The sequence below is a fragment of the Melanerpes formicivorus genome, unplaced genomic scaffold, assembly GCF_026170545.1.
Source record: "Melanerpes formicivorus ecotype bairdi unplaced genomic scaffold, bMelFor1.0.p_v2 SCAF_138, whole genome shotgun sequence".
In the NCBI taxonomy this organism is placed as follows: domain Eukaryota; kingdom Metazoa; phylum Chordata; class Aves; order Piciformes; family Picidae; genus Melanerpes; species Melanerpes formicivorus.
Genome location: NW_027142490.1, coordinates 554,525 through 581,716, shown reverse-complemented (window position 1 = coordinate 581,716; position 27,192 = coordinate 554,525). Strand labels below are relative to the sequence as shown.

General features: G+C 46.1%; 1 protein-coding gene across 5 annotated transcripts in view; it reads right to left on the bottom strand.

Moving 5' to 3' along the window:
• LOC137456809 (zinc finger protein 469-like) overlaps window positions 1-27,192 on the bottom strand; it is a 138,781-nt gene that overhangs the window by 43,170 nt on the left and 68,419 nt on the right. The window contains exon 2 of one of the 5 annotated variants that reach the window (XM_068168435.1): window positions 22,838-22,945. The exons of the other annotated variants lie outside the window; for them this stretch is intronic. Within the exon in view, the coding sequence (XP_068024536.1) occupies window positions 22,904-22,945 (42 nt within the window). The 3' untranslated portion in view covers window positions 22,838-22,903. Of the gene's footprint in view, window positions 1-22,837; window positions 22,946-27,192 lie in introns of those variants that run through there. 5 annotated transcript variants of the gene reach the window in all.

Genomic DNA, 27,192 nt, shown 5'->3' with positions numbered 1-27,192 from the left:
CATCACTGGAGGTGTTTAAAAAGAGACTGGATGAGGCATTTGGTGCTGTGATTTAGTTGATTAGATGGTGTTGGATGAGAGGTTGGCCTTGATGATCTCAAAGTTCTTTTCCAACCTGGCTAATTCTGTATTCAATTCTGTATTTAAACATGCATTCAGAACCATCCAAAGCAGTCATGGGATTGCAGGCACTAGACAAGCAGCTGGACCAAATGATCTCAATGGTCTCTTCCAACCCTGACAGTTCTATGATTCCATGGTTAAGTGACATAACAGAATGCAGCCTGTTTTCATCCAGCTGGGTTTCAACCCAGAAGCAGCCTGTTGAATAGTCAGTGTGAAACATTTCTGCATCTTCTCATGACACACCTCCACTCTCCCACTTCACCCAGACACTGGCATGGGCTGAAAATGTGTCTGAATACCAAAGAACTGGAAATCCAAGGGAGCCATTAAGAAAATCTATGACAGTTTGTAACACACCTTTATTACCCCTGTAATGAGTTGTGATTGATTGGATGCAAGCAGGTCATTATGGGTGTTTTTAAATCAATTTGCAGCTCAGAAATAGTCATGAAGTTGGCAGGATGACAGAACAGCAGAGAGCCATCAGAGCATCAGATGAGGCAGCGCTGCCTGGCAGCACCACGTGGCCATGCTGTGTGCCCACACAGGGCACTCTCTTCAGGTAGTGGCTGCTCCACATCAGCCAGCTGCAGAAACTGCTGCCTGCAGTCAGAAAGACCTATACATTGCTAGCCATGTGCTGGAGTGCAGCAAAATAAACTTGAGCAGAAGGACAAGAGAGGTGATTCTCCACCTCTACTCTGCTCTCATGAGACCCCACCTGGAGTGCTGTGTCCAGCTATGGAGTCTGTAACACAAGAAGGACATGGATCTGTTGGAGAGAGTCCAGAGGAGGGCTGCAATGATGATTGGAGGGCTGGAGCACTTAGAGCACCTATCATCCAACACCACCTAAACAACTAACCCATGGCACCAAGCACCCCATCAAGCCTCCTCCTGAACACCTCCAGTGATGGTGACTCCACCACCTCCCCAGGCAGCCCATTCCAATGGGCAATCACTCTCTCTGTATAGAACTTCTTCCTAACATCCAACCTAAACCTCCCCTGGCACAGCCTGACACTATGTCCTCTTGTTCTGGTGCTGGTTGCCTGGGAGAAGAGACAAACCTCTGCCTGTCTACAACCTCCCTTCAGGTAGTTGTAGAGAGCAATAAGGTCTCCCCTGGGTCTCCTCCTCTCCAGTCTAAGCAACCCCAGCTCCCTCAGCCTCTCCTCATAGGGCTGTGTTCCAAACCCCTCACCAACTTCATTGCTCTTCTCTGGACTTGTTCCAGCAAGTCAACATCCTTCCCAAACTGAGGGCCCCAGGACTGGACACAGTTGTCCCTATGAGGACAGGCTGAGAGAGTTGGGTCTGTTCAGCCTGCAGAAGAGAAGGCTACATGAAAACTGAGGAAGGAATTTCTATATGGCCATGTTGTGATAGGACAAAGAGCAATGGTTTGAAACTAGAGCAGGAGAGATTTAGATTGGGCATTAGGAAGAAGTCCTTTCCTATAAGGATGGCTACACACTGGAACAGGTTGCCCAGAGAAGTTGTGGATGTCTCATTCCTGGAAGTGTTGAAGACCAGGCTGGATGAGGCTTTGAGCAACCTGGACTAGTGGTAAGTGTCCCTGCTAATGGCAGAGGCACCCCATCCAGTCTCTTCCTAAGCACCTCCAGTGATGGTGACTCCACCACCTCCCTTGGCAGCACATTCCAATGGCAAATCTTTCTTTCTGTGAGGAACTTTTTCCTAACTTCCAGCCTAAACCTCCCCTGATGCAGCTTGAGACTATGTCCTCTTGTTCCCCCACCTGGCTACAACCTCCCTTCAGGTAGTTGTAGAGAGCAAGAAGGTCTCCCCTGAGCCTCCTCTTCTCCAGGCTAAGCAACCCCAGCTCCCTCAGCCTCTCCCCAGAGTGTTATGTCCACACACTTCTTGAACACCTCCAGGCATGGTGACTCCACCACCTCCCTGGGCAGCCTGTTCCAGTGCCTGACCACTCTTGCAGGAAAGAATTTTTTCCTAATTTTCAACCTAAACCTCCCCTGGCACAATTTCAGGCCATTTCCTCTTGTTCTATCCCCTGATACTAGGGAGAAGACACTGACCCACACACACACACACTTCACTCCAACCTAGTGACTGCCCATTGGAATGTGCTGCCTGGGGAGGTGGTGGAGTCACCATCATTGGAGGTGTTTAGGAGGAGGCTTGATGGGGTTCTTGGTGCCATGGGTTAGTTGATTAGATGGTGTTGGGTGCTAGGTTGGACACAATGATCTTGAAGGTCTCTTCCAACCTATTCTATTCTATTCTTCTATTCTATTCTATTCCATTCTAGTCTATTCTAGTCTAGTCCAGTCTAGTCTAGTCTTGTCTAGTCCAGTCTAGTCTAGTCTTCTATTCTATTCTATTCTATTCTATTCTATTCTATTCTATTCTATTCTATTCTATTCTATTCTATTCTATTCCTTGAAGTTTTCTTGACTTCAACAAGCTCTGGTGAGGCTCTTAAGAATTATTGCACTGGCTCCCCAAATACCTGCTGGATCTAACGCAAAACGAGTACAGAAAATGGCTGAGTGCTGTAGCTATGGGATAAAAGTGTGACACCTGCAAAGACTTTGAAAGAAATAGAAAGTTTATCAAAACAGAAGGTAAAAAAACAAGGCAAAAAGACAGAGTCCATCCCTTTGATGTGTATTTTCTTTAATAAAGCTTCCTGTTTAATCCTACAGAATACTGTTGTGCTTTAGCTGAATTGAAGAAGGAATGAGATCAAAATACTTGTTAATCCTGTGTGGCTCATTTGCCTTGCTTGTGCATGCCACCCAGAGCCTAGGCCTATTGTACAGGAGACAGAATTATTGATTGGTTCTGTTCTGCATTTAAGAATAACAAAACCACCCATTTGGAGTTCTTCAGCAAAAAATATCCAAGTATTATTGAGTGTCTAAAAGGCGAGGGGGAAAAAAAAGAGAGCAAAGGACAAAGCAGTCTAGACATCACAGAAAGAGAGACACTTTTCTATCTTTAAGCAGGGAAATAATGTTTCAAGTCATAGGTAAAAGTCCCCAAATGTTCAGCTAAGACTGGGAAGCAAATAGAGAAGAAAAAATGCCTTTCAGGATAGGAGGCAGGAAAAAGGAATCAGACGTTTGCTAGGGAAATATTTCCCCAGGGAGAACCTGCCCCCACCTCACTCCAACCATCTTTAAGGACCTTGCAGAGGGCAATGAGGTCTCCCTTCAGTATTCTCTTCTGAAGACTAAACAATCTGACTTCATCATCATCATCATCATCATCATCATCATCATCATCAACCAGGTTGGGAGAGACCTTCAAGATCATCATGTCCAACCCATCAACCAATCCAACCCACCCAAACAGCTAACCCATGGCACCAAGCACCCCATCAAGTCTCCTCCTGAACACCTCCAGTGATGGTGACTCCACCACCTCCCCAGGCAGCCCATTCCAATGGGCAATCACTCTCTCTGTATAGAACTTCTTCCTAACATCCAGCCTAAACCTCCCCTGGCGCAGCCTGAGACTGTGTCCTCTTGTTCAGGTGCTGGCTGCCTGGGAGAAGAGACCAACCTCCGCCTGGCTCAACTTCCCTTCAGGTAGTTGTAGAGAGCAATAAGGTCACCCCTGAGTCTCCTCCTCTCCAGGCTAAACAACCCCAGCTCCCTCAGTCTCTCCTCATAGGTCTTGTGTCAGCTTCTCCTCACCAGACCTGCTCTCCATACCCTCCACCAACTTTGTTGCCCTTCCCTGGACACACTGCAGCACCTCAATGCCCTTCTTGGAGTGAGAAGTCAAAAACTGAGCCCAGTAAAAGCGTGGCCACAGCGGTGCTGAGGACATAGCCACAGTCACTTCCCTGCTTCTTGCTGGCCACACTGTGCCTGATCCAGGCCTGCATGCTGTTGGCCTTCTTGGCCACCTGAGCACACTGCTGTCTGAACTCCTCATTACACAAGCAGTGCACTGTCATTATACCATGATGAACTCTATCTGAGGGCTGGGTCCGTGTTAAATACTGGCAAAAGATGTCTGCATTTGTCTGCCCCAGAGCTAAGAGAGAATTGTTGGTTTCAAATCCTATCATTTTCAAATAACACCCTCTTTATTATATCTTTCTTTCTTAATGTTTAAGCAGGTTGAATGATGCAGTGAAGAGAATAACCCTCTAATTTCACTCTAATGAGGGTTTTGTGAAGTTGAACCCTGCAGAGGTTTTAAAAGTGTGTCAAGAAAGACATAGACACTAAAACTAGGGCATGGACATTAAACACAGCAATGTGGCTGCAAAAGCCACTTCACTTTTGGTGAACTAAATGATGGATAAGCCACAACAAGATCTTTACTGAAAGGGAGAAAGGAGGATCCAGGAAAATATAGAGCTGTCAGTCTGACCTCAGTACCAGGGAAGGTCATGGAGGAGGTCATCAAGCACCATTGCACACCACATAGAGAACAACCAGGGGGTCAGGCCCAGTCAGCATGGGTTTATGTGGGCAGGTCCTGTCTGACCAGCCTGACCTCCTTCCATGACAGGATGACCTCACTGCTGGATGAGGGAAAGGCTGTGGATATTGTCTACTTAGACTTTGAAAAGCCTTTGACACCATTTCCCACAGAACTCTCATGGGCAAACTGGCTGCTCATGGCTTGGATGGGCACAGGCTCTGCTGGATAAAGCACTGGCTGGGTGAACAGCCCAAAGAGTGGTGCTCAATGGAGTTAAATCCAGCTGGTGGCTGGCCACAAGTGCTGTTCCTCAGTGTTGAGACCACTTCTGTTTAACATCTTTAGTGATGACCTTGATGGAGACACAGAGTGTGTCATCAGTAAGTTCACAGATGACACCAAGTTAGGTGGGAGTGTTGATCTGCACCAGGGTAGGGAGGCTGGACAGAGGGACTAGGATAGATTCTATCATTATTTGCACATTCTGCTCCTCTTAAGACTTGATTTTGTGACCCAAGTCTGCTCAACCAGAGGTGTACTGCAGCTTCTGGTCCTGCTACAAACTGTGTTTAACCATACCCATAGGAAGTCACCACATGAACTGATATCAGTAGAATCCAAGTTGATGTTAAAATGAAGTATGCACCAAAATGCTCTACTGAATGAGCACCTCTGAGCTCATGCTCTGTCAACTAATAAAGTAGCAAAATATACTGTGAATGCTGGAATAGAATAGAATAGAATAGAATAGAATAGAATAGAATAGAATAGAATAGAATAGAATAGAATAGAATAGAATAGAATAGAATAGAATAGAATAGAATAGAATAGAATAGAATTAGAGTGGAGTGGAGTGGAGTGGAGTGGAGTGGAGTGGAGTGGAATGGAATGGAATGGAATGGAATGGAATGGAATGGAATGGAATGGAATGGAATGGAATGGAATGGAATGGAATAGACCAGACCAGGCTGGAAGAGAGCTTCAAGATCATCAAGTCCAACCTATCACCCAACACCATCTAATCAACTAAACCATGGCACCAAGTGCCTCATCCAGGCTCTTCCTAAACACCTCCAGTAATGGTGACTCCACCACCTCCCTGGGCAGTACATTCCAATGGCCAATCTTTCTTTCTGTATAGAACTTCTTCCTAACATCCAGCCTAAACTTCCCCTGGTGCAGCTTGAGACTGTGTCCTCTTGTTCTGGTGCTGGTTGCCCGGGAGAAGAGACCAACCGCCACCTGGCTACAGCCTCCCTTCAGGTAGTTGTAGAGAGCAATAAGGTCTCCCCTGAGCCTCCTCTTCTCCATACAGCTTTTTAAGCACAACCCCCCCACACACACTCACACAAAACCCAAACCAACCCAAACCAACAACAAAACCAGCACCAACAAAAACCCCAACCCAAACAAACAGCACACACACAAAAACTCCACACAAAAACCCCACCAAAACAAAAACCCAACCCAACCCAAAACACACACAGGCAGAGGAAAAAAAAAAAGCCAACAAACCACAACCAAACAAAAAACCACCACAACAACATAAATCCAAAACAATACACACAAAAAACCCCACCCCACCAACCACCCCGAAGTCAACCCAATCTTCCACCCTACTTTCCCAGCCAATCTAAGGGCATGCATTCCAGCAGGGTTCTGCAAATCTGTTATGCAAGAACCATGTTCCCAAAAACAGCCTCTGGCTACAGCAGTGCTGAAAAATATGCTGTCTTTTTTATCAACAAAAACAAAGTGGGGGTAGGGGGGGTGGGGGGGGAGGGGAGGGAGGAGGGGGGGTGGAAAAAAAAGGCCTTATTTGTAAAGATAGATGTCCAGGTTTTCATTTCTGCAGGAATGACTTTGTGGTGTGGTATGCCCTTCAATAAAATTATAGCTTATGTCCACGAGTGTCTGCATGTTTTCAGGTCTCATACTCAGGCTGATCCTGCCTTCATCTCCAAGGGATTCAAACACTGTTAACTAACAGGAATGTAAATGACACACACACATCCTCATCCACCTTGCCTACCTATTATTACAGCTCCTAGTAAACCCTTTGTTCACAAAATGGGTTATAAATAATAAGCCAGAAATTCGTCTAGAGGTGGGGGGGTTAACAGCAACGAGCCTCGAGCACAAGCCCTACAAGGAGAGGCTGAGGGAGCTGGGGTTGTTTAGCCTGGAGAAGAGGAGGTTCAGGGGAGACCTTATTGCTGTCTACAGCTACCTGAAGATAGTAGCCAGGAGGGGGTTCGTCTCTTCTTTAAGGCAACCAGCACCAGAACAAGAGGACACAGTCTCAAGCTGCACCAGGGGAAGTGTAGGCTGGAGGTGAGGAGAAAGTTCATAGTTTCATAGTTTCATAGTTTCATTCAGGGTTGGAATGGACCACAAGGATCATCTAGTTCCAACCCCCCTGCCATGGGCAGGGACACCCCACACTAGATCAGGCTGGCCAGAGCCTCATCCAGCCTGCTCTTAAACACCCCCAGGGATGGGGCCTCGACCAGCTCCCTGGACAACACATTCCAGGGTTTCACCACTCTCATGGTGAAGAACCTCCTCCTCACCTCCAGCCTGAATCTCCCCACCTCCAGCTTCATTCCATTCCCCCTAGTCCTATCACTACCTGAGATCCTGATTCTTCACAGAGAGAGCTGTTAACCATTGGAATGTGCTGCCCAGGGAGGTGGTGGAGTCACCATCCCTGGAGGCGTTCAAGAGGGGATAGGACATGGCACTCGGTGCCATGGTTTAGCCATGAGGTCTGTGGTGACAGGTTGGACTTGATGATCTCTGAGGTCTCTTCCAACCTTGGTGATTCTGTGATTCTGTGTGATTCTGTGAACACTATAAGGTAAGAAACCATTTAGAACAGGAAAGGTTCTTGCTGAAAACCAAGAGATTTCTAAATTTACAAAGGAAAAGTCTTTGAGAATTCAGAGCCTTAGGTAAGATTGTATTTTGTTGTAGGATTGTATTTCCCCTCCCCACCCCCCCCCAGCTTCTAATCCACTTTCCATTAGCAGAATTTTAAAAGGCCCATGTTTTAAGGCACTTTTGTGTTCTGCTAGTGTGCTCACCTATTAAATATTAGAGTAGAAAGCTATTTCTTTTACCCAATTAGGAAGAAAATGAAACAATTATAGTGCTTCATAATTAGTCAGCACATGCATGTGTTTTCATTATTTCCTTTAAAAAATTGCTTATTTCATAAAATCATGGGATTGTTGTGGCTGGAAAAGATCTCTGAGATCATCAGGTGCAAACATCAACCTAATGCCATGGCCATTAAACTGTGTCTCACAGTGCCACGTCCACGCCTTCCGTGAGCACCTCCAGGGATGGTGACTCCACCACCTCCCTGGGCAGCCTGTTCCAACACCTGACCACTCCTGCAGGAAGGAAATCCTCCCTAATATCTAACCTAAACCTCCCCTGGCACAATTTCAGGCCACTTACATCCCTTTGCCCTTATTTCTTACACCCATCTTCCACATTTCTACAGAAGCACGGGGAGAATGTCTAACATAAAGCAAAGTAATTATAGGCTGAAGGTTGTGAAATACAAGTGAAGTCTATCCCTGGGGTTATTTCCTGATAATTAGGTATGACATAAATAATCATGATTAATTATGCTTCTGGATAGTCATCTGCAACCAGTGAAATACTGTTATCCCTGACAATATTTAACAGTAAAACAATCTCCCTAGTCAGTGTGTTTAGAGAGAATGTGCTCTTAAACCACACGTGCAGCTCGGCACACAAGGCTATAAAACGGCTTTGATGCTGCTCTGACAGGCTGTGCCACTGGAATACTAATTCTTCATGTCTGAGTGCATTAAACAGTATTGTCTGGCAATAAATCAACATTCAGGAGGCCACAATTACAGCAAATAATATTAGTTGATGAGGTTTTTGTTAAATGGCTTCTGAGCGTGATTTTTCTCTGTCGAGTTTATTAAAGATGTGACAAATTGTTTACCTATCTTCTTACATCCACTGTGATTACAGTGGTTCCAGGAATGACAGGGAATGGATTGAAGCTGGAAGAGGGTACATTTAGACTTAATATCAGGAAGAAATTCTTTATGCTGAGGGTGGTGAGACGCCGAAACTGCTTGTCCAAGGAGGTTGTGGTTGCTCCCTCCCTGGAAGCCTTCAAGGTCAGGTAGGACAATCTGGTCTAGGTGGTGTAGGAGGTGTTGGATGATAGGTTGGACACAATGATCTTGAAGGTCTCTTCCAAGCTGGTCTATTCTATTCTATTCTATTCTATTCTATTCTATTCTATTCTATTCTATTCTATGCTACTCTACTCTATTCTAGTGTCAGTTGTCCCTGCCCATGGCAGCAGGTTGGAACTAGGTGATCTGTAAGGGCCTGTCCAGCCCAACTGGACTATGATTCTCTGATGGTTTCCTTCTTTAGTTTGGTTGTTTTAACTGTGACTAAGTGTGGTGGTTTGGCCATAACTGGGACTTAAGAGCTTAGATGGGGACAAGGCTGAGAATCCCTCCCCCGCGCCCTCCTTCTCTTTCCCAATAGAGAGGAAAGAGAAAGGGAAGGAGGAAATCCACCAAGAATAATTTGGAGTCGGCTTGGAAGAAGAGAGGCAAAGAATATATATATATATGTAACAATAACAGGTAGGGTTCACAAGGGTAAGGAACAAGGATGGATGGGAGAAAAAATAAGAATACAAAGCCAGTCTCTTTGAAGAGGTGTGGAGGTAGCAGGAGAAGGATCAGGACTGACCACGTGGCTGACAAGCAGGGAGCCCCCAGCAGTCCTTATCCAAGCAAAGGCAGGGGCCAAGAGAGAGCTAATGGCTGCAGTGTCCTCTTTTATATAGCCTTGCTGGACAAGGAGGGGGAATGGAACAGACTAACTTAGTTTCCTGAGGGGAGAACCCCATGCAGAGAGGGCGATGCTCTCACAAGCCCTTCCCCCCCTGCTTCCAGGATGGGCGTAACCCATCACAGTAAGTCATCACTCTCTTTGGCATGGACAGCAGAAGCAGAGTCACCTTCAAGCTGTCACAGTGAGCAAATGTCAGGATGAGTGTTAATGCAGCATGGTGATCCCTGGGGATCCACAGCTTCAGATCCCTAAAGTCAGGGCAGAGGAGGTGGGGAAGAAATGAGGAGAGCTCAGGGTTAAAGCAGGCATCTTAATAAGCCACAAGGTGGAAACAGAAAAGCCAGAGGGGATGGCAGCTGTCAAGATGAGAAACAAGATGACTAAGCAGGATGCTCAGTTGCATAAAGACAGCAGGAAAGAAGGGAGCATACTCTTAAAATACTGCCATGGACCTAAAGAGGGGAGACAAGGACTAAAAGGAGGTAAAATAATAAAAAGCAACTGGAACCTCCACCTGCCAAAGTGTCAATGGAATGAAGGGAGCACAGGCAAAGAGCTTTTTTCTTGGCAGCAAGAAGCACAGATGGTCAAATAGACCACAGATGGCCACCCTATACAACTCCCTGAGAGGTGGCTGTAGAAAGGTGGGTACTGGCATCTTCTCTCAGCTGATAGGACCAGAGGAGGTGGCATCAAGTTACATCAGGGGAGGTGTAGGTTGGACACAAAGGAAAACTTCCACACCCAAAGGTTTCTCAAACAGGGAAATGAATAGAATAGAATAGAATAGAATAGAATAGAATAGACCAGACCAGACCAGACCAGACCAGACCAGGTTGGAAGAGACCTTTGTGATCATCGTGTCCAACCTATCATCCAGCACCACCTAATCAACTAAACCATGCAACCAAGCACCCCATCAAGTTTCCTCCTGAACACCTCCAGTGATGGTGACTCCACCACCTCCCTGGGCAGCCCATTCCAATGGGCAATCACTCTCTGTGTGTAAAACTTCCTCCTAACCTCCAGCCTGAACCTCCCCTGGTGCAGCCTGAGACTGTGTCCTCTTGTTCTGGTGCTGGTTGCCTGAGAGAAGAGATCAACCTCTGCCTGTCTACAGCCCCCCTTAAGGTAGTTGTAGAGAGCAATAAGGTCTCCCCTGAGTCTCCTCCTCTCCAAGCTAAGCAACCCCAGCTCCCTCAGCCTCTCACTGGCATCTTCTCTCAGCTGATAGGACAAGAGGAAGTGGCATCAAGTTACAGGGGAGGTTTAGGTTGGACACAAAGGAAAACTTCTACACCTGAAGGTTTCTCAAACAGGGAAATGGTTGAATTGCCACCCCTGGAGGTATTTAAAAGTTGTCTATATATGGTGCTGAAGGATCTAATCTCAAGCTGTGCCAGGGAAGTTTAGGCTTGAGGTGAGGAGGAGAAAGTTCTTCCCAGAGAGAGTTGTTAGCCATTGGAATGTGCTGCCCAGGGAGGTGGTGGAGTCACCATCCCTGGAGGGGTTCAAGAGGGCATTGGATGTGGCACTTGGTGCCATGGTTTAGTAGCCATGAGGTGTTAAGTGACAGGTTGGACTTGATGATCTCTGAGGTCTTTTCCAACCTTACTGCTTCTATGATTCTGTGATTCTATAATGACTCTTGGTAGAGTTAGACAATGGTTGGACTTGATGATCTTCTAAGATATTTTTTTCCAGCCATGATGATTCTGTAATTGTGGGAAATACAGAAATATAGAGGTTTACACCTGTGTTACATTTCCTGTGAATGAGTGCAGAGGGAAAACCTACACCTGGATGATGTGCAGCGTGAGCAAATGACAGATTTGCGATCATGAATATTCTCCCCATAAAGCCACCTTAAAGATTCTTAAATCCTGTTAAGCCTGATAGAAGCATCATAGAGCAGCAATGTGCTTTATGAGGTTGTTCATGCAAGGTGGGAATGGAAATGTGAAGAATTCTGAAGAGATTTATTTCAAACATATTGGTGCTGACCATGTCTTGGTGTCAGGAGTTGGGTAAAATAACACCTAAGCTGAAGCTGAGGGAAATCACTGAATGAGAAGGTATTACCAGCGCCTCTGTCACTTTGCTAGAAGGCATTTCTGTATTTAACACAAATCTGTGCTGTTGTCACTGATGTAATCCCTGCTTGTGCACATATTTAATGAATATGGTACAAAGTTCCTGCCAACATCCAGTTGCCAAGCTGCAGCTGAACTCTGGCCACGTTCTCAGGGACTGAGAGCCTGCTGCAGGCTGCGTGGAAAAGAATTCGTGTGTCAGACATCACCAAGCCGTGCAACTGTACCTGATTTCTGCAACTGTACCTGAACATCTACTGAGATCATCTGAAGAAGCATCTATCAGGAAGACAATACTATGAGGATAATGAAAGCCCACAAGAATAAAGACTGAGGAAGGAACCATCTCTGAAGCCTCTAAAAGTGAGGAATGGAATGGAACGGAACGGAACGGAACAGAGTAGAATAGAGTAGAATAGAATAGAATAGAATAGAATAGAATAGAATAGAATAGAATAGAATAGAATAGAATAGAATAGAATAGAATAGAATAGAATAGAATAGAATAGAATAGAATAGAATAGAATTAAACAGGTTGGAAAGGACCTTTGAGATCATAAAGTCCAACCTGTCATCCAACACCATCCAATCAACTAAACCATGGCACCGAGCACCCCATCCAGTCTCTTCCGGGTGGTGACTCCACCACCTCCCTGAGCAGCACATTCCAATGGCTAACAACTCTCTCTGTGAAGAACTTTCTCCTCACCTTCAGCCTAAACCTCCCCTGGCACAGCTTGAGCCTGCATCCTCTTGTTCTGGTGCTGCTTGCCTGGGAGAAGAGACCAACCTCCACCTGGCTACAACCTCCCTTCAGGTAGTTGTAGAGAGCAAGAAGGTCTCCCCTGCATCTCCTCTTCTCCAGGCTAAACATCCCCAGCTCCCTCAGCCTCTCTCCTCATAGGGCTTGTGCTCAAGACCTCTCCCCAGCCTCATTGCCCTTCTCTGGACAAGTTCAAGTGTCTCAATGTCCTTCTTAAATTGAGGGGCCCAGAACTGGACACAGCACTCAAGGTGTGAAGATGACCTTTGGAAGTCCTTCCCAACCTGATGCAATCTGCTGAGGATTGAAGCAGAGTGGCTCAAAGTGACACTGTAAATAGACAATTATGAGCTCAAACCTACAAAATGGCAGTATTTATTAAACCCTATCTCCATTCCAACCTTGATGGGCTTAAGTAAGTTATATGCTGGGTTTTTTTTTCAGCACTGGGCCATATTCAGCCCTCCAATATGTTTAAAATAAATAAGTAAATATGCAACTGCACCTGAGAACTGAAGTTGTCCCTTGGATGCAGACAGAGCTCTCTTATCAGTGCAGAAGTTTCCTTGACAATTTTTCCCTTTCTTGTGGCCTCTGTACTAGTTGGCTTGGTCAGCATGCACTTGCTCCCCTCTTTGTCATGTTGGTTTGTAATGAACTCCTGTTTCAGCATGGGGCCACTTCTCATGCTGCTGGATAACACAGGCATGGGGTAATTGGCTCCAGGAAAGAGTCAAAACATATGGTTCCTTATGGCACTAATTACTCATATGCACACTCGATTACTTCATGGCTATTGTACACTCTGGGCTGTGTGGCTTCTGGGAAAATATCTGACTTTACACCTCTCTCAGTCAGAAACACACACAAAAGTCAAAAGGCATTGTAGTTTCTGCAAGGGAGAGAAGCAAAACTTCACCAGTAAACACCTGTAATTCCAGCCATGAGGAGAGAAGGCTGAGAGGAGACCTCATTGCTCTGCATAGCTACCTGAAAGGAGGTTGGGGTGAGGATGGTGTGGGTCTCTTCTCACAAATACCTAATGACAGGGCAAGAGATAATGGCACTAAGCTGCACCAGGGGAGGTTTAGGTTGGATATTAAGAAGAATTTCTTCACTGAAAGAGTGGTGAGCCACTGGAACAGGCTGCCCAGGGAGGTGGTGGAGCCACCATCTCTGGAGGTATTAAAGAATAGGCAGATTAGATGTGGCACTTAAGGACATCATCTAGTGCTCATGGAGGGATCAGGTGAAAGCTTGGACTTGATGATCTTAGAGATCTTTTCCAAACTTAATGATTAGATAGTGTTGGATGATAGAATGGACTCCATGATCTCAAAGGTCTTTTCCAATCAAAGAATGGCATGGATTGGAGGGGACCTTTGGGGATCCTTGAGTCAAACACCCCTGCCATAGCAGGATCACTTAGTGTGGGCCACACAGGAATACATCCAGGTGGCTCTTAAAAGTCTCCAGAGAAAAGGGACTACAACCTCCCTGGGCTGCCTGTTCCAGTGCTTCAGCACCCTCACAGAGAAGTTCCTGGTCCATTTCATTCCATCCTATTCCATTCCATTCCATTCCATCCTATCCTATCCTATCCTATCCTATCCTATCCTATCCTATCCTATCCTATCCTATCCTATCCTATCCTATCCTATCCTATCCTATCCTATCCTATCCTATCCTATCCTATCCTATTCTATTCTATTCTATTCTATTCTACCCTACCCTATCCTATCCTACCCTATCCTATCCTATCCTAGCCTAGCCTAGCCTAGCCTAGCCTAGCCTAGCCTAGCCTAGCCTATCCTAGCCTACAATTAATTCCTAGCAGACCATTTTACTCTACAGGAAAAAAAATAATCCTCATCACTGTACTTAAAACATCTTCTAATGTGACCAAGCCTGGAAGTAGAAAGCATCTGTGCTCTACTTAAAACTGCTGATACAACAAAGCAAAACCTCTTCCTCAGGACTACTACCCTTCTCCTGAAGCATAACAACTGCTAGTCAACCACAAGTGCTCCTAAGAATGGCTACTTTTAGTGCTTCTTACCAATAGCAGGCAGAGGTTTTGCCCATTAAGGGTTTTATTTTCCATCTTCCAGTAGTGACAAACATTTGGAGTTTTGCCCATGCCTCTCTGTGCTGGATTTTTAGGTATTTATAACATTTCTGTGATACTCACTGCCCTGATACCAAAGCCCCTCACACTCATTAATCTCCCCTATAAATTGTTGCTTTGTTCATTTCGTAGATGACTCAGATGAAGACCACAGAGCCTTGAGCAGATATAGCAGGGGAAAAATAAAGCAAAAGAAATTTAGAGCAAATGAGCTACTCTCAGAGTCTCATTATTTTTCCACTTTGACTCTTCCTGAAATAGCCAGAATGATTAAAACAAACAAGCAAGCAAGCCACAGGTCTAAATTACACCCTTAAAAATGTATGAGTGACTGTGAATCTGGGGCTACTGGAGAAGGGCCATGAAAATGATTAAGAAACTGGAGCAGCTCTCCTATGAGGAAAGGCTGAGAGGGCTGACACTCTTCAGCCTGAGGAAGGGAAGGCTGAGGGGTGTCTCATCAATGTGGACAACACCTGAAGGGAAGGTGAAAAGAGGACAGAGCCAGTATTACAGAATCAGAGAACTGTCAGGGTTGGAAGGGACCTCAAAGATCATCCAGCTCCAACCCCTCTGCCGTGGGCAGGGACACCTCACACCACATCAGGCTGCTCAGAGCCCCATCCTGCCTGATTTTGTCAGTGGTGCCCAGTGACAAGGTAATGGACACAAACTAAAACACAGGAGGCATCCTCTGAGCATCAGGGAGCAGCTTTTTTCCTGTGAGGGTGACTGAGCACTGGCACAGGTTACCCAAAGAAACTGTGGAGTCTCTGTCCTTTTAAGTGAGCCATGGTCCTAGGCAGCTAGATCTAGATGACCCTGCTTTAGCAGCAGGATTGGATCAGATGACCTCCAGAATTCCCCTCAAACCTCAACCAATCTATGATTTTGTGAACCCCATAGGATCCAGTTTAGACATGTCTCCACAGACATGATGCAGGTCATGTTATTTAAAACCAGGCAACACACTGCATGTCCTTCAGGTCACTGTGCAGGCTCACCCTGAGAAGTGCATGGTTAAACATAATAGTTAAAGGAAAGTTAGGATCACAGAACTGCTTTGGTTAGGAAAGACCTCTAAGAATGAGTCCAACCATCAACCTTACACTAGCATAGCCACTAAACCATGTCTGAAAGTGCCATGTCCACACATTTCTTGAGCACCTCCAGGGATGGTGACTCCACCACCTCCTTGGGCAGCCTGTTCCAGTGCCTGACCACTCCTGCAGTGAAGAAATGTTTCCTGATATCTAACCTAAAACTCCCCTGGCACAATTTCAGGCCCTTTCCTCTCATTCTATCACCTGATACTAGGGAGTAGAGACCAACCCACACCACTGAAAGAGTTGTCAGGCATTAGAAGCCATCTGTTGTCCAGAGAGTTGGCCAAGTCACCATTCCTGGATGTGTTTACAAGCCATGTAGTGCTTGAGGATATGGCTTAGTGGTAGACTTGGTAGAGTTAACAGCTGGGCTCAATCTTGAGGGTATTTTCCAAGCTAAATGATTCTAGGATGATCTTCTAATCCCTGAGGTCCTAATTTTCCATGACCACCCAAACCTCAGCAGTTGCTAGGTGACCTCAGTTTCTAAGGCAGTGTAGTAAACAGGCTCTCACTTTTCTTACCACATTGCAGTGCTATTTCTACAGCTCAGAAAGCGGTGTGACACGAAAACTGACAGTCCCTGGTAATTCCTGAACCTCAAATTGCAAGCATAACTCAGTGCCTGAGTATCCTGAGCCAGATTTAATCCCTGACAATCTCATATTTTGTCATTTACACCTTTGCAATGAGAGAAGCAAAAGGAGCATGAAAGGATGCTGCTTTTCTCCCACTCCTTACAGAGATGTAAATGAGTTCAACAAAGTGACAACAGTGGTGCAAGCTCAGGAGAAATGACTCAGGAATACAAGCTCCTAGACTCCTGCAGAAGGCAAATTATCAGAGAAGCAAATATATGCACAAGCATACAGAAATAGCAGTGGGAAAACAAGGTGAAGAAGAGGCCTGCAGTTTGGAAACCAACGTAGCAGAAGTTCCTTATGAGTCAGAGGACCAAATGAAGACCAAGAACCTGTGAGTGGGACAACCCACTGTCTCACTGACAACCCACACCTCATCTGTACCTCCTGGGGGACAACATCTGAAATGAATGTTGCCCATAACATTTTTCCACAGAAAGTTCATTGCAGCTTTTCTGCTCCTCAGGAAGAAAGTACTGGAGACATATCTGTGCTCTGACAGCCCAGAAGGCAACAGTGTTCTGGGGCTGCAGGAGGTGATTCTCCCTCTCTCCTTTCCACTCATGAGACCCCACCTGGAGTACTGTGTCCACTTTCTCTAGCCCCCAAACACAAGGACATGGAACTGCTGGAGCAGATCCACAGGAGGGCCACAAAGATGATCAGAGGGCTGGAGCACCTCCTATATGGCAACAGGCTGATGTAGTCGAGGCTGTTCAACCTGGAGAAGTGAAGGCTCTGGGAAGACATGATAGCTGCTTTCCACTTCCTGAAGAGGGTCCAGAAGAAAAGCAGGAAGGGACTTTTTGTAAGGGCTTGTAGTGATAGGGCAAGAGGGAATGGACAAGAGAGGAGATTTAGACTGGATGTTAGAAAGAAATTCTTCCCAGTGAGAGTGGTGAGATGCTGGAACAGGTTGCCAGGGAGGATCACAGTATCACAGTATCACAGTATCACTTAGGTTGGAAAGGACCTCGAGAATCATCGAGTCCAACCTATCAACACAGACCCCATGCCTAGACCATGGCACCAAGTGCCACGTCCAATCTCCCCTTGAACGCCTCCAGGGTCGATGACTCAACCACCTCCCTGGGCAACCCGTTCCAATGCCGAATGACTCGCTCGGTGAAGAACTCCTCCTCACCTCGAGTCTAAACCTCCCCTGGCACAGCCTGAGACTGTGTCCCCTTGTTCTGGTGCTGGTTGCCTGGGAGAAGAGGCCAACCCCTTCCTGGCTACAACCACCCTTCAGGTAGTTGTAGAGGGCAATGAGGTCACCCCTGAGCCTCCTCTTCTCCAGGCTAAACAGTCCCAGCTCCCTCAGCCTCTCCTCACAGGGCTGTGCTCAAGGCCTCTCCCCAGCCTTGTTGCCCTTCTCTGGACACGCTCAAGTGTTTCAATGTCCTTCTTAAACTGAGGGGCCCAGAACTGAACACAGTACTCAAGGTGCAGCCTAACCAAAGCAGAGTACAGGGGCACTATGACCTCCCTGCTCCTGCTGGCCACACTATTCCTAATGCAGGCCAGTATGCTATTGGCCCTCCTGGCCACCTGGGCACACTGTTGGCTCATATTCAAGTGGCTGTCGATCAGCACACCCAGGTGGGCAGGGATTGAGCAACCTGGTCTTATGGGAGGTGTCCCTGCCCCTGGGGGCCAGGGGGTTTGGAACTAGGTGATCTTCAAGGTCCTTTGCAACACAAATCATTCTCTGGTGCTATGATTTTGGGAAAGAATGAATGTCTAAAGAAGAAACATCCCAGAGAAATACATATGAGAAATCTGAACATATAAAGTGGTGGGAGAGAGAGAGAGAGAGAGCCTTATCAATGACCTTAAGTGATAGAGACTTCATATAAAAATCTTTCATCATCCTGTTGGCCACTCTGCCCCTTGATTGAGCCAAGTAGTAAAATCAAAGCTGAGTTTTTAGAAGGTGATGTGCCCTGAGCTTATGTGAATTGAATGGGCTCTGGTTTCACTCAGCTGAAAAACTGCGCTGTCTGGAATTTGATTTTATGGCCCTGGCACCAGTGTCCCAATGAATGAGACAATCAGGTTGGTAACTGATGCAAGTCTGGCAACGTCAGTGGTAGTGTTTCCATTAGAGCACATAGTTCTAAGGGTTTGAACTGGAACAGACCTTATTTTTTTTTTTTGCAGAGTTAATTATAGATCAGGATTGAAGACCCCCTCTGTGCACGCTGCTGTTCTGATTTTTCAGCAGATCTTGCAGTCAATGGATCTACAGTGCCTGAGTGGCCAGGCCACTGTGTGCACTTATTGTTCTTGTATTGAATGAACCATAATGAGGACACTGGCAGGGATATGTTATTACACAAAGAAGAAATTCAGTAGCTGGTTGAAGCTGAAATATGGGCAACTTCTTATGTGTCTTGGAAAACCTCCCTCCCAAATCCTCAGACTGCTCCCGTGTGCCCACTGATTTCTGTGGAAGAGTCACAACTTCTTTCTGAACTCAACCACTCAGCTTGTTGCAGCTTTGGTGCTTAAGCACCTTCCACGCTGCAAAACAACAGAAATCCGCCAAAAGGGCCAAAATTTCATGAGTGAGACACACACTGCTCTTAACTTGATCAAAAGAACTTGCTTCAGGTCAGTGATTTAACAGGACTGTGTCTAGGGTCTAACTTTTGTGTGGACACAGACCATGCAGGCAGCTCTCAGAGGATGCCAACCAAATGAAATGCCTCTGGGGGGGACCACCACCACCCTTTTCAATCTAAAAGTATTGCTAAAATGGTGCACCTTCAAAGTGCTCAGAATGCAACACTTCCTGAGGGGCTAAGCATCTGCTCAGCTTCTCAGTGTCTCCTTGGGATGCCCACTAGCCCAATGATAAATAACAACATTTTGAGGACATTTCAGCACTAACATGAACTAACAGGCTGAGCCACCACCCCTGGATGTGATGTGCTTAAAAGCCATGTAGATGAGGACATGATTTAGTGGTGGACTTGGTAGAGCAGGATTCATGGTTGGACTAGAGGATCTTCAAGGTCTTTTCCAAGCTACATGATTCTATGATTAAAAATACATGCACAACCACATAGCAAAAGATTACAGCCACTTGTGACTGAAAACTGTGATGACTTGGTGCACAATGAAAAGAGCCAAATGCCCTTCCTGAGCCCATTTGCCTTGGAGGCCAATTAAGCCTTCTCAGAAGAATTAAGACATAAGGAGGAAGTGATACTTAGATTAGGGTTAGGAAGATACAAGCCTGGTTGTGCCCTTACTGCATTTCCTTACCCAGGTATCCAGCAGCTAAGTTCTTGGAGGCTACAGGTGATGGATGCTAAACACAAGATTCTTGACTTGCTCTCTGGAAGAGAACACAAAGGACAAAGTTCTTCTCTCTTTTACACTTACAACTCACTTCAGAGAAACTTAGACCAAAATAGAATCACAGGAGTTTTTTTGGGTTGGAAAAGACCTCTGAGACCATCGAGTCCAACCACTGACCTGACACCACCATGGCCATTAAACCATGTCCCAAAGTGCCCTGGCCACACGTCAATACTGTGAAGGTAACAGAGAGCTAGACAACAACTGCCTAAAGTCCTGTTTGGTGATAACCTGCCAGGTTTCATTGAATTATAGAATGGTAGGGGTTAGAATAGAATAGAATAGAATAGAATAGAATAGAATAGAATAGAATAGAATAGAATAGAATAGAATAGAATAGAATAGAATAGAATAGAATAGAATAGAATAGAATAGACCAGGTTGGAAAAGAACTTTGAGATCATTGACTCCAACCTATCACCCAACATCATCTAACCAACTAAACCATGGCACCAAGCACCCCATCCAGTCTCTTCATAAACACCTCCAGTGATGGTGACTCCACCACCTCCCTGGGCAGCACATTCCAATGGCCAATCTCTCTTGCTGGGAAGAACTTCTTCCTAACATCCAGCCTAAACCTCTCCTGGCACCGCTTGAGACTGTGTCCTCTTGTTCTGGTGCTGGTGGTCGGAAGGAACCTCTGAAGATAGAGTGCAACCCCCCTGACAAAGCAGGATCACTTAGGGCAGGCCACACAAGAGCACATACAGAGGGGTCTTGAAAGTCTCTAGAGAAGGAGCCTCAACCACCTCTCTAGGTAGCCCGCTCCAGTGCTGTCCAGTTCAGTGGTTTAGCTCCTCAACCTTTCCAGTTCCATCAACGTAATACCAGACTGCCTGCTGTTTATGAAGAGCTCCACATATATCTCTCTAGTGCTGCTCTGTTGAATCAGTCTCACAATAATTATGTGCAGAGATGCAAAGTGAAATGGCTGTAGCAAAGGTGCAAATTCAGCATGGAATGAAAAGGGGCATCCATTTCAGAGTCTATAACTAGGTAGGCTTCAATATCAAACCCTCGGCAGGAGGCCAAGAGCTTCAATATTTATTGAAGCACATTATGCTTTCTCACTACATAACTACAGCCCTGTGCTACAACACAAACACATTGTTTTCACAAAAGACTTAAGATGACAGGGTTTGAAATGCTGTATTAACACTTAGTTTTTACTGCCCAGAGCAAAGGTATTAACCCATGAAGGCTGAGGTCACAAGTTCTGCTGGAAAACACTTGCATTTTCTACAGCTCTGTACTGTGCACCTAGGTCAGAGGAATCCCAAGCATGAATATTGGCTGGGCAAGCTGTGGCTTGAAAGTGGTCTTGGGGAGAAGGACTCTAGGGTGTCAGTTGATGAATAACTCAGTGTGAGCCAGTAATGGGCACTGACAGCCCAGAAGGCAACTGTGTCCTGGGCTGCATCAAAACAAGTGTAACCAGCAGGATGAGGGAGGTGATTCTCCCCCTCTGCTATGTTCTGGTGAGACCCCACCTGGAGTACTGCACCCAGTTCTGGGGCACCCAGCACAAGAAAGGCATGGAGCTGCTGGAGAGGGTCCAGAGGAGAGCACAAAGATGATCAGAGGGCTGAAGAACCTCCCCCATGGGTACAGGCTGAAGGAGTTGGGGCTGTTCAGCCTGGAGAAGAGAAAGCTCCAGGGAGACCTTAGAGCAGCCTTCCAGTACCTTCAGGAGGTCTACAAGAAAGCTGGGGGGACACTTTTGATAAGATCATGTAGTGATAGGACAAGGGGCAATGGAATGAAACTATCAGAAGGTAGATTTAGACTGAATATTAGAAAGAAATTCAAGGTTTAGGTTGGATGTTAGGAAGAAGTTCTATATAGAGAGAGTGATTGCCCATTGGAATGGGCTGCCTGGGGAGGTGATGGAGTCACCATCACTGGAGGTGTTCAGGAGGAGACTTGATGGGGTGCTTGGTGCCGTGGTTTGGTTGATTAAGTGGGTTGGATTGGTTGATAGGTTGGACACGATGATCCTGAAGGTCTCTTCCAACCTGGTCTGGTCTATCCTATTCTATCCTATCCTATTCTATTCTATTCTATTCTATTCTATTCTATTCTATTCTATTCTATTCTATTCTATTCTATTCTATTCCATTCCATTCCATTCCATTCCATTCTATTCCATTCCATTCCATTCCATTCCATTCCATTCCATTCCATTCCATTCCATTCCATTCCATTCCATTCCATTCCATTCCATTCCACAGTGAGGGTGGTAAGACACTGGAACAAGTTACCCAGGGAGACTGTGGATGTCCCCTCCCTGAAGGTGTTCAAGGCCAGGTCAGACAGGGCCTTGAGCAGCCTGGTCTAGTGGAAGATGTCCCTGCCCATGTCAGGAGGGTTGGAACTCGATGATCTGGAAGGTCCCTTCCAACCTAAACCCTTCTATGATAGATCTAATATATGTAACAAAAAATATTTTACTATTGGCATTTCAAGGATGGACACATTGGCACAATGCAAGTGCAGGGTCCTGCATCTTGGTCGAGGCAATCCCAGGCACAAATCCAGGCTGGGCAGTGACTGGCTGGAAAGCAGCCCTGAGGAGAGAGACTTGGGGGTGCTGGGGGAGGAGAAGCTCACCAGGAGCTCTCAGTGTGCACTGGCAGCCCGCAAAGCCAATCAGATCCTGGGCTGCATCAGGAGAAGTGTGGCCAGCAGGTCGAGGGAGGTGATCCTCCCCCTCTGCTCAGCCCTGGTGAGACCCCACCTGGAGTACTGTGTCCAGTTCTGGAGCCCCTATTACAAGAGGGATCTGGAGGTGCTGGAACGTGTCCAGAGAAGGGCCACAAGGATGAGCAGAGGGCTGGAGCTCCTCTGCTATGAGGACAGACTGAAGGAGTTGGGGCTGTTCAGTCTGGGGAAGAGAAGGCTCCCAGGTGACCTAATTGTGGCCTTCCAGTGTCTGAAGGGGGCTACAGGAAGGCTGGGGAGGGACTGCTCAGGATCTCAGGTAGTGATAGGACTAGGGGGAATGGAATGAAGCTGGAGGTGGGGAGATTCAGGCTGGAGGTGAGGAGGAGGTTCTTCACCATGAGAGTGGTGAGACCCTGGAATGGGTTGTCCAGGGAGATGGTCGAGGCCCTGTCCCTGGGGGTGTTTAAGCCCAGGCTGGATGAGGCTCTGTCCAGCCTGATGTTGTGTGGGGTGTCCCTGCCCACGGCAGGGGGGTTGGAACTAGATGATCCTTGTGGTCCCTTCCAACCCTGAATGAAACTACGAAACTATGAAACAATAACCATTCCCAGCTGATCTGCTAACCTCTTCTGATTGCACCAATTACCCTCTGCAGAAGTAATTAAACTCATTTGCCGCCACGGAGGATGAAGCTGAGATTCGCTCCCTTTGCACGGTCATCGATCAGCAGCGAAGTGGTTGCACTTGAAAAGGAGATTCTGAACATGGCAAAGGAAAAAGAAAGAAATGAGCATTTTCATCATATGGAGCAATTTAGCTCTTCTGGTATGTTGAGTTGATCAATTAATGTTACATTTAGCATTTTTTACACTTGCCCAGACTTAAGAAGGAATTTACAGTAAGCTGACACATCATTTGCTGTCGGCAGATGTCGATTGCTCTCCTCGTTATTTCAGAGCAGAAAAAGGAGTGATGCAGGCAAGAAACAAAAAAGAAACATTCCATCAGTTCCAATCCAAATGAAAATATATCCTTGATTAGCTTGATGGCACTGTTGCCTGGTTTTCCCTCCTTATGTCTCTGGTATGATTTCCCAGGGAAAATTGTTGTTGCTGCTGTAGCAAATTTCTGGAGGTAACAAAAAAAGCCAGCAACAGATAAAGTATTTTCCTTCATGCTCCTCACTAAAGGATGAGATGTCTTGCATGTGCATTTCATAGAATCATAGAAGCAATAGGGTTGGAGGAGACCTCAAAGATCATCAAGTCCAACCTGTCACCCAACGCTTCATGACTAACTAAACCATGGCACCAAGTGCCACATCCAGTCCCCTCTTGAACACCTCCAGGGACAGTGACTCCACCACCTCCCTGGGCAGCACATCCCAATGGCTAACAACTCTCTCTGTGAAGAAATTTCTCCTCACCTGAAGCCTAAACTTCCCTGGCACAGCTTGAGACTGTGTCCTCTTGTTCTGGTGCTGATTGCCTGGAAGAAGAGACCAACCCCCACCTGGCTACAACCTCCCTCCAGGTAGTCATAGACAGCAATAAGGTCTCCCTTGAGCCTTCTCTTCTCCAGGCTAAACAATCCCAGCTCCCTCAACCTCTCCTGAACTTCTTGAACTTCTTCTCTGAGATGATGCTAAAGCACTGGACCAGGCTACCCAGAGAGGTTGTGGAGTCTCCTTCCCTTGAGACCTTCAAACTCTGCCTGGACACGTTCCTGTGTGACCTGCTCTAAGTGGTCCTGCTTTGGCAGTGGGGTTGGACTCAATCTCAAGGTGTCCCTTTCCAATCCAAACCATCCTCTGTTTCACACTTATGCTTACAAGTTAGGCCACTATTGTCATAGTGACAGTTTATACCTACCCAGTAAAGAACTTCAGTGCTAACTGTGGGGATTTGTCATATCACTATGAGAAGACAAATCTCACTCTTCCCATGAACAGGGGTAGGAGCCAAGATATGAAGCCAGCTTTAAATTAGATGCCATTTAATTAAAGTTAGCACAGTTCTGAACTCAAATTAGCAAGGTTTACCAAGAGGCAGCATATATTAACTTGAGCTCATCATGGTGATCAGGCTAAGTGCTTCCAGCCAAGTGGGCATAGACAATAATCATATCATCATTGAATGGTTTAGCTTGGAAAGGACCTTCAAGATCATCTAGTTCCAACCCCCCTGCAGGGACAACTTCCACTAGATCAGGTTGCTCCAGGCCCTGAACACCTCCAGGGAAGGGCCATCCACAGTCTCCTCTTTCTGATGCCTCTTTCCTTCTCTCTCACTATTATGTTCTATTTAGAAACATGGAGTCTTGGGTTTGGTTTATTATTGTTGCTTTGTTGTTGTTGTTGTTGTTTGGGGGCTTTTGTTTGGTTCTGTTTGTTTGTGTTTTTTTTTCACAGTCTGTGGAAACAGATCTCAAAGGAACAGCAGATTCAAAACTATTCTTGTCCAGCACAGCCTTTCCTGGGAATGCTGACAATTCTCCTAATAGACCAAATCCACTGCTGTCCAGAGATGTGCTGGATGCCCCACCTCTGCAGATATTCAAGGTCAAACTTGATGGAGCCCTGAACAACCTAGTTGAAGATGTCCCTGCTCACTGCAGGGGGTCTGGGCAAGATGAGCTTTGGGAGTCCCTTCCAAACCAATGCATTCTGTGATCACCAAGTTCTACATCCAGTTGCAAACGAAAGCAAGCAATATCATGCAAGAGTATCTTTACCCCCAAAACTTCCACTACAATATCATTCCAGGTACCAGCTCTACATTCACACCCTCTGAGTGGAAGAAAGGAAATGGGTTCTGGGATAATTGAAGACAATATCCTGTCTTGTCTCAGATGAAGCACGCAAAAACTGTGGTCTTGAAGCGTTTGGAAATGCAAGTCTGGGGATTGCCATTAAAATACCACGAGTGGCTGAAATACTTAGCATGTAGACAAACCCTAATTATCTGTTAAGTGCTGTGTAAAAATCAGAAACAGCCATGGTAATCCCAATTTACAAAGCAGTAAATCAAAACAACAAAAGGTTATTGCCACTCTAATACAGCAGGGAACCGTGTAACTCTTCTTGATCGTTCACTTTGGCTTTATTTCTTTTCATCTCCTTCATAACTCGGTTAGGAGGAAACTCTACCTAGATGCCACCTCTAGAGCCCTCCACATTTCATTCAAATCAGCAATCCAAAGTGGAAACTCAACCCTAAACTAACAATGTGTTTTTTTTCCTAAGAGTCCAAACTCTTTCTCAAATCTATGTAGCTTAAAATATGAGGAGCTCTTTACTTTGATGCTCATTTCTTTGGTAGGTTTGTGATGAAATGGTATCTGAACAAGGGGGGACCTTATTGCTCTCTACAACTACCTGAAGGGTGGTTGTAGCCAGGTGGGAGTTGGTTTCTTTTCTCAAGCAACCAGCACCAGAACAAGAGGACACAGTCTCAAGCTGCACCAGGGGAAGTTTAGGCTGGAGGTGAGGAGAAAGTTCTTCACCAAGAGAGTTGTTAGCCATTGGAATGTGCTGCCCAGGGAGGTGGTGGAGTCACCATCACTGGAGGTGTTCAAGAGGGGATTGGATGAGGCACTTGGTGTTATGGTTTAGTTATGAGGTCTGTGGTGACAGGTTGGACTTGATGATCTTTGAGGTCTCTTCCAACCTTGGTGATTCTGTGTAAAGCTCAACAAGGCCCTGGGCAACCTGCTCTAGTTGAGGATGCCCCTGCTGACAGCAGGGAGGTTGGACTAGATGACCTTTGGAGGTCCCTTCCAGCCTGGACCATTCTAGGATTCTAGGATTAAAGGGAAGTTTACCAATTCAGGGTTTCAAGGACCATATTCAAGTTTTATTTGCACAGAGGAGTGGAGTTCCACATCCTGCAGCACAAAAGCGAATGAGTTTTCACCACAGAAGGTTAAACTCCTGGGGGAGAGAGAGAGAGGAGAAATGTCTATTTTTACATGGCTGCAACTCCCAAGCATACCAATAAAGCTAAACACAGATGCATGGTTCGAGAAGTAATGCTTGATCACACAGCTGAGGAATGCAAAATGCACAGGACCAAAGTTATGATGACATGATGTACCCCAGCTTCTGAAACATTTAATTCCTGAGCTAATAATAGTGGAGCCATAATGGTGTAGAAAGGTAGGGTTCTGTATTTAATGTTATAGACAAGAATGTGCCTGTGCATAAATTGCATCTATAGGGAGCATGTTTGGATGGGGACCTACGTGTATATATGGACACACACACATCAAAATTTATGTGCAGATTGGCAGGCACAGTAGTAAAAAGAATAGGTCAGGCTAGAGAAGAACTTCCAAAGCATTCATCAGGAAGAGCATTTTATCTTTGAGTCTGCCACAGCATTTTGTCAGTCAGGTTCCTAAAGTGAAAAAAACCCAACCTTCCTCCCAGAGAATTTCAGCTGTGGGATCAAATGTCACTATTGCAATAGTGTGCATGTCAATATCTGAAGAGGACCAATGAGAAAGATGGAAGGGGCTGTTTAGAAGGGTCTGTAGCAATGGGACAAGGGGCAATTGTTTTAAACTAGGGTTAAAATGGCTGGTTTAAACCCTAGGGTCAGACTGGTTTAATATCAGGCAGAGTAGACTTAGGGTAAACATTAGGAGGAATTTCTTCACAGTGAGGGTAGTGAAATACTGTGACAGGTTGCCCAGAGAGGTTGTTGAGGCTTGTCCTGAAGTGTCAAACCCCAAAACATGCCCTAGACCAGACAATGGGATAAGCACCTGTGAATGTGCAAACCTGGACCCTTCCTGGGGTCCAGACAAACATGTACCATGTGTAATTAACAGCTGTGAATTGTGTGTGCCCCTGGCCTTGTTTGGATATGCCCCATCCTACAGGTCCAGTTGTCACAGGGCAATGCCAAAGGGCATTAATTGTCTTGGGACAGCATTTAAACCAGCCAAGAAGTTAGGCAACTTGCCTTGTTCTCACCCAGCAAGAGCCAAATGCTGCCTGAGC